Below are 7,531 nucleotides of genomic sequence, written 5' to 3'. Positions count from 1 at the left end.
TTTTAAAGTGCAGATTTGAAAAATGTTTTGGGGAGGAGATAGATGGAGATGCATGAGCTTAGGGACAGGGCAGAATGAAAGGAAAGGTTGAGAATATAGGCAGAACCCACTGTGGGAACAGGGCATAAAGTGTTACTGTCACTTTTCACACATACATGCCAGGGTCTCAGTGATGACAACCTCACTGATCTCTTGATGTAGCCGGGAGAAGAGCACAGCAGGATGCTTCACTTATGGCAGTCAGCCAGTCTCATAGATTTATAATGGAGCCCATCTCCTGCATTACTGGGGAATGAAGCCTACTGCCGTGCTCTTCTCCCTGTCAGCAGGGGTTGTAGACACTCTGAATGATCAAAGCTGTTTCCATGCACGCATGACGTGTGATAGGTTGTTACAAAGTACACCGCTGGACACGAGAAGCTGCAGTATATCTACAGTCAGAGATGACTGTGTCCTGCACACTGAGGGGGGCAGCCGTATAGCATACATGAGGTGACCCCCACCCTGTACACCGGCGCCGCCATGGCTGCACACAGCAGGATGACGTCACCACAGCGCCACACGACGCGCTCCTTTTCCGTATCGATAGCTCAGGTGTCGGCGTCAGGGCTGGCTCGCGCCTGCACACTCCTCTTTCCGCTCTCGATTGTGCGGCCTGTAGGGGCTGTAGAGACGCAAGATGGCGGAGAAGATGTCTGGAGGCTCGCAGAGAGCGGGCTCTAAGGTGAGGGCGTCCGCCGGCGAGGAGTGCGGGGCTGGGGTGTCGCTCGGTGTGCCCGCGGTTATGTGCCCGGCTGGTCCCTGGCGGTAGTGTAGGCCGCTGTGAGGACGTGTGTTGTGCGTAGGAGCAGAGGCCTCCGGTGTGTGCGGCCTGCAGTGTCCGACCACGGGGCAGGCTGAGCGGCTGCGGGTGAGCACCACGTACAGGGCAGCTTGATGGACGGGCTCGGTCATCCGCGGCTATGGAGGCCGCACATACACCGGGCAGGCTAGCTGCTGGGCACGGTGCCCCGGGCTATGGAGGCCGCACATACACCGGGCAGGCTAGCTGCTGGGCACGGTGCCCCGGGCTATGGAGGCCGCACATACACCGGGCAGGCTAGCTGCTGGGCACGGTGCCCCGGGCTATGGAGGCCGCACATACACCGGGCAGGCTAGCTGCTGGGCACGGTGCCCCGGTGTGTGCCAGTGCCCGGGGCTATGGAGACCGTACATGCGTGTGTGCCGGTGCCGGGGGGCAGCAGTTTGCGTTCTGATTGGAACTTGTCATAAGGGACGAGGAGGATACACAGCATACAGGTCAGGCAGTCGCTACGGTGTACAGGCCAGGCGGTTTCTTCTGGAAGGCTCCTGTGTACCATCATCCTGGGTGCCTCATATCATTGCTGTTATGGGTCTGGAATAGACTGGTGTGAATAAGGCCTAAGGTCACTGCCACAGGGTAATGTATATATAGTGCAGGTCACTGCCACTGGATACTGTATATATATATATATATATATATATATATATATATATATATATATATATATATATATAGTGCAGGTCACTGCCACTGGGTACTGTGTATATATATATAGTGCAGGTCACTGCCACAGGGTACTTTGTGTGTATGTATGTGTATATATATATATATATATATATATATATATATATAGAGTGTGGGGTACTGTATATATAATGCAGGTCTCTGCCACGGGGTACTGTATATAGTACAGGTCACTGCCATGGGGTATTGCATATATAGTGCAGGGCACTGCCATGGGGTACTGTACATAGTGCAAGTCACTGCCACGGGGGACTGTATATAGTGCAGATCACTGCCATGGTGTATTTTGTGTCGTGCAGGTCACTGTCATAGGTGATTGTATATAGGGCAGGTCACTGTCATAGGTGATTGTATATAGGGCAGGTCACTGTCATAGGTGATTGTATATAGGGCAGGTCACTGTCATAGGTGATTGTATATAGGGCAGGTCACTGTCATAGGTGATTGTATATAGGGCAGGTCACTGTCATAGGTGATTGTATATAAGGCAGGTCACTGTCATAGGTGATTGTATATAAGGCAGGTCACTGTCATAGGTGATTGTATATAAGGCAGGTCACTGTCATAGGTGATTGTATATAAGGCAGGTCACTGTCATAGGTGATTGTATATAAGGCAGGTCACTGTCATAGGCGATTGTATATAAGGCAGGTCACTGTCATAGGCGATTGTATATAAGGCAGGTCACTGTCACAGTGTATTTTATATAGTGCCAGACTGTAGAAATAAAACATAGATGAATAAAGTCCACCAGGTCCATCTAGGCTGCCCTGTTTCCTTTCTGCTTGTATCCAAGGGTAGATATCAAAATCTCAGGCATGCTCCATAGACAATACATATAGCAGCAGCGGTGTGAATGACCTGCTCCATTCTTAGGTCCCCATTCTCAAGATGGTGAAGGATCCCAGGGCACAGAGCCCATGTGATCTGGCATCTAGCTCCATGCTGCAGATAGGTGATGTGTTTTAACTCTGAATAACCCTTTATGTTTCTACCAGCCAACATCAGGAGTGGTAACTGCAGAGTAAACTGTGCCAACCAGTCACATTATTATAGCCACTTCCTACTTTTGATGTTGGCAGTGCGTGGCTTATGAAGAAAGTCATGTGGTATATTTGGTGGGTATATTTTATCCTCACTACTTTCATGGCTAAAAAGACTTATCAGGTGATTATTATTGGCTCTTCAGCCAAGGGTGGCAGTTCACGGCGAAAAAGAACCAGGATGCTACCAGATGGGTCTAACAGTTCAGTGATCCCTATTGTATGTAGGGCTCTGATGCTGATGGATGGTCCCTGCACCTCTGATAGCACAGCAGCAGAAAAGGATTCAGTTTTCACAATAGTATCAGGATCGGAGCTCTGCTGATAGCTAAAGAGTCGCCTTCTCCGATGAGTCACACTTTTTGCATCATCAAACGGATGGATGTTAGTCGGGTGAGAAACATCAGAGAACAAGCACCCTGCAACCATTGCTGGAAAAACACAAGCTGGTGGCGGCGGCAGTGTTATGGTCTGGGGTGAGTGTCGGATTCTCTGGACCACAGATCCATGTGGAAGGTGCTCTCAGCCGATTCGAGTAAGACTCCATCCTTACTGATCATACATCCACATATGCTGATTGTCTGCCCTGGGGTGGGTGGAATCTTCCTGCAAGACAATGTAACATGTCAAGAAATATCACACATTGGTTGGAAGAGCAAAACTCCGACTCCAGACTACCACCCTGGCCCCCTAATTCCCCCACATTTGTACCCAGTTGAGCATCTGTTGGACCCATATGTTGTCTCTGTGATACCTGTGACAACCTACCAGGACCTTATATAGTGACTCACAGCCTGTCTTGCTGCAGTATATGCTGCACATGATGGTTACTCTGGATATTAGCTGATGATAGTAATTATATAACTTAAATCAGAGAGTAAAATAGTGCAGCGCTGCTTTTCCTGCCAACGCAATTGACGTTATCAGTCAGTGGGGTCTATCAGGAACCATTGGTGTGTGGTGTTGTGTGACAAATCTGACTTCCCACTTCTTCTTTTTTTTTTTTTTTTCTTTTCTTTCCCTTATATATTATTGTGACAGAAACAGGAAAACAGAATTGACAAAAGATGTGAACACAGCCCGAGGCTACTCTCAGACTTGTGCGTTTACGTCCATATTTCCCAAGTATCTTGTGTACTGTAATATGTCGCTAATATGTATCTATATCCTATTATTGTTCTATCTATGTTTCATGTAGAAGAGTGCTCATCAGTATGTACAGCACAGAAGCATGGATACAAGTAAAACAGGCCTAACCACTGAGTGTTGTGTGTCGGCTACACTTCTACATTGTTTCGGCGTATAAGTCCCTTTGACTATAGTGTCTTTCATCAGTAGCCCAGCGCAGTGGCCTTTGGTGTCTGATGGGGTGAGCAGTCCGCCGCCCTCTGATCGCTGGGCTATTTCTGTCCTCCATGGAGCCGTTTCTGCTTACAGACTCATCGTAACCCTGGGACTTTTTTGTTTTTATTGGGCTGCAGTTGTGAATGTTATGTAACGTGCCATGTGATGGACGCTCTATCTTTAGACCACGTTCGAGGGACCAATAGATCGATTACACACCATAATCGTGTCAGCCTTTATCTAAAAGCATTCCTTCTATAGACTACATTTGGCTCAATAAAATCAATAGGCCTGCTGGGAACGCTTTGCAGTATACACTGACAAACCTTTTTGATGGGTTGCTGACCTGTACCTGCGGCATCTGCAGAAACCTTCATGTGAATGGAGCTGACGTCAGTCGGATTCTGCAGTAATTGTAACCGCTTATTAACATTTTACTGAAATGTGATCACTCAAAGTCCCATCTGCCTAGCACTACTAATGCTGATGACATTTTACCTTTTCCTTTCTGTTACATACAAGACTAATGCCATGTCAGGTACAGGCTGTACAGTGAAGATTGTACATAGTAAACACTGGTGCTAAAGTATGGCTTTTATGGTAGACCTTGTTACTTTCTCTTGTACAAGAGTATTGCCCACCAGGTATTAGAGACTTGCAGACCATCTGCAAAGGGGCAAAACATTTGTAAACATTTTGGAATTTCTTTATTAAAGGGGTACCCCAGCGGGGGGAAAGGCGCACTTTTTTGCTGGGATCGGCTAGGAGGTGGCTCAGGGAAAAGACGTCCACTCACCTCCCTGGTTCCAGCAGCGGGTCCCGCATTCCGGTACCCGGTTCCCGGCCGCTTCCTGGTGTCTGACGCGGGCCCGAGACGTGACATCTCAGGTCCGCTCAGCCAGTCAGTGAAGGAGGTGGAATCCGATTCAAGTCCGCTCAGATCCCGCCTCTGTCACTGACTGGCTGATCGTACCTGAGACGTATCGTCTCGGACCCGCGTCAGACACCAGGAAGCGGCCGGGGCCGGAGCGCTGTGAAGCGGGACCTGCCGCTGGTCACAGCAAAAAAGTGCCCCACCCCCCTGCTGGAGTACCCCTTTAAAGGCCACATGCGTATTTTTATCAGCAGTGGTTATAAATGGTATTGAACATATTCTTTTTCCAGAGCAGCTTCTATCAAGCAGGGTATGTAAACACTCATCACCCACTATTACTGTGCTAGAGATCAACGTGGATAGTCTATTGATGTGTGATCAGAAGGGGTCTGACCTCTGCAACTCCACAAATCAAAAAAGAGAACCCACAGTACCTGCTGGTGCACCTTGGTTTTTCTCGCCACTAATAGCACTGTCCATGTATGCCTGACTTAGGGTATGTTCACACTGAGCAAATCAGGCGAAATTCCATGGCGGAACTTTCCGCCCTGGAATTCCGCCTGTCTTAGTGTGTCACAGCCCATTTATGGGAGGGCATGCGCTCCTCCGCTGCCGCCGCTCTCCGCTCAGAGGAGTGACATGTCACTTCTCTGAGCGGAGAGCTGCCGCAGCGAGGAGTGTATGCTCTCCCATAGAGATGCTATGACACACTGAGACAGGCGGAATTCCGCTTGAATTACTCAGTGTGAGCATACCCTTAAGGGTATGTTCACACTGAGCAAATAAGGTGGAATTCCATGGCGGACCTCTCCTTCACAGAATCCCACCGTGCTCGGTGTCTCTCTGTGAGTGAATGAGAGGGTTTCCGCTCCTCCGCAGGCTGCGGAGGAGCGCGCACTCTCCCATTGAGATGATATGACACACTGAGGCAGGCGTAATTCTGCAGTGGAGAGTTCCACCAGGGAATTACGCCTATTTTACTCAGTGTGAACATACCCTTAGGGTGTGTTTTCACAGACAGATTATTGAAACTAAAGCCAGGTAAAGACTATAAACAGGTAATAAAGGAAAGACTGAGATTTTTACTCTTTTTGAATCCATTTCTGGCTTTGGCTTCAATAATGTCAGATAATCTGTGTAAACACCATTAGTCTGGTATAACAGCTCGGCTCCTTAGAATATGGCATCAAAGGAAAGCCTTTTTCTGAGTATTCATACATGGCAGATACATGGCTGCTTTCTTATAGAATTTCTTATAGAATTGAAGTGAATGGAGCTGAGTTGTAAAACCACTAACAGAGGTATGATTTTTTTTATATTTGCTTTTGGACAGCATATATCCTTTTCCTAATCTATGCACATCAGGTTTAAAGGGGTTGTCCGGCGATAAAAAATTATTCACAGAATAACACACATTACAAAGTTATACAACTTTGTAATGTATGTTATGTCTGTGAATGGCCCCCTTCCCCGTGTCCCACCACCCCCACCCGTGTACCCGGAAGTGTGGTGCGCTATACATTACCTGTCACGTGCCGACCACGGTCTCCGATCCTCAGCAGTGACGTCTTCTTCGGGAGGCCAACGTCACTGCTGACGATCGGAGACCGTGGACAACACGAGATGCGGTGAGTATAATGCACCACACTTCCGGGTCTAGCGTGGGTGGGGGGAAACACGGGGAAGGGGGCCATTCACAGACATAACATACATTACAAAGTTGTATAACTTTGTAATGTGTGTTATTCTGTGAATAATTTTTTATCGCCGGACAACCCTTTTAATATCCGCTGCTAAATGTTTAGGCTCTGGTAAAATGAAGGCTGCGCTGTGGGCAAATCAAACTGCTTTTTTTTTTTTTTTTATTATTTATTTACTTTTTAATATAAATATACACAGATTGATAAATCTGGGCCTCAGGCTGTGTTCACATACTGTGGTACTGTCACTGAACTCTGTTTTTCAGTGAAACTGCCGCTGCCCCACAACACTACTGCAATGAAACAGCTTTTACAGAATAAAATTTCCGATTACACATTACATGGAAGCTGTGTGGCCAATAAAGAATATATTTATGGTTTCTAAGTTAACTGCTGGACTTTTTCAGCTTATTGGACTATAGATATAGATTGTACAAATGGTTAATTTTTTACAGATGCACATCAGGAAAGAAATGTAATTCCGCTCGAGGTGTTTCTGTTTTTCTTTAGAGAAGCGCCTTTGCTTTTTACCACTTAGCTACAAAGTACAAAGACATTGAAAGACTTAAGACGTGCTGCTTGAGTACCATGTATACCAATCTCCTGCAGATCTTTGTTCACAATGTGCGCATTATGTTGTATGTTTAGTATTTGAGTGGGAAGTGAACCCAAGACCGTAGTAATTATATTTCCTCACTTCTAGCACAAATCATACTTTAAACAAATAGAAATCCCATTGTTAGGCACATGCAACGTTGGGGTGAAGAGGGGGGGGGGGGCATAGCTTTAGTCATTCCAAATATCTGCAAGAATTTTGTGTTTTAAAAAAAAAATGGATTCTGCTTTGGGTGAGGACTATTTTTATGCCATTCACTCTGTGGTTAACTAACATGTTTTTAACCTTTTAAGTGTGAAGGCAATCCATAGTTTCTCTTAATTTATTTTAATTTTATATTTTCATCAGCATGTTATAACCCCTATAGGTGGTATCTATATTTTCCAGGAGCTCCCTAGGGCTGTA

The 7,531-nt window shown here is 46.6% G+C and overlaps 1 protein-coding gene across 3 annotated transcripts in view; it reads left to right on the top strand.

The window, feature by feature from the left end:
• The first annotated feature begins 512 nt into the window (after positions 1 to 512).
• U2SURP (U2 snRNP associated SURP domain containing) overlaps positions 513 to 7,531 on the top strand; it is a 50,702-nt gene continuing 43,683 nt past the window's right edge. The window contains exon 1 of one of the 3 annotated variants that reach the window (XM_069975402.1): positions 513 to 724. In XM_069975402.1, coding sequence (XP_069831503.1) covers positions 680 to 724 — 45 coding nt within the window. In that variant the 5' untranslated portion in view covers positions 513 to 679. The remainder of the gene's footprint in view (positions 725 to 7,531) is intronic. The other 2 variants (XM_069975400.1, XM_069975401.1) reach the window with 2 other exon arrangements.

This window comes from Dendropsophus ebraccatus, chromosome 6 (genome assembly GCF_027789765.1).
Source record: "Dendropsophus ebraccatus isolate aDenEbr1 chromosome 6, aDenEbr1.pat, whole genome shotgun sequence".
NCBI lineage: Eukaryota > Metazoa > Chordata > Amphibia > Anura > Hylidae > Dendropsophus > Dendropsophus ebraccatus.
Note: the sequence above shows the minus strand (reverse complement) of the source record. Positions and strands in the feature narration are given on the sequence as shown.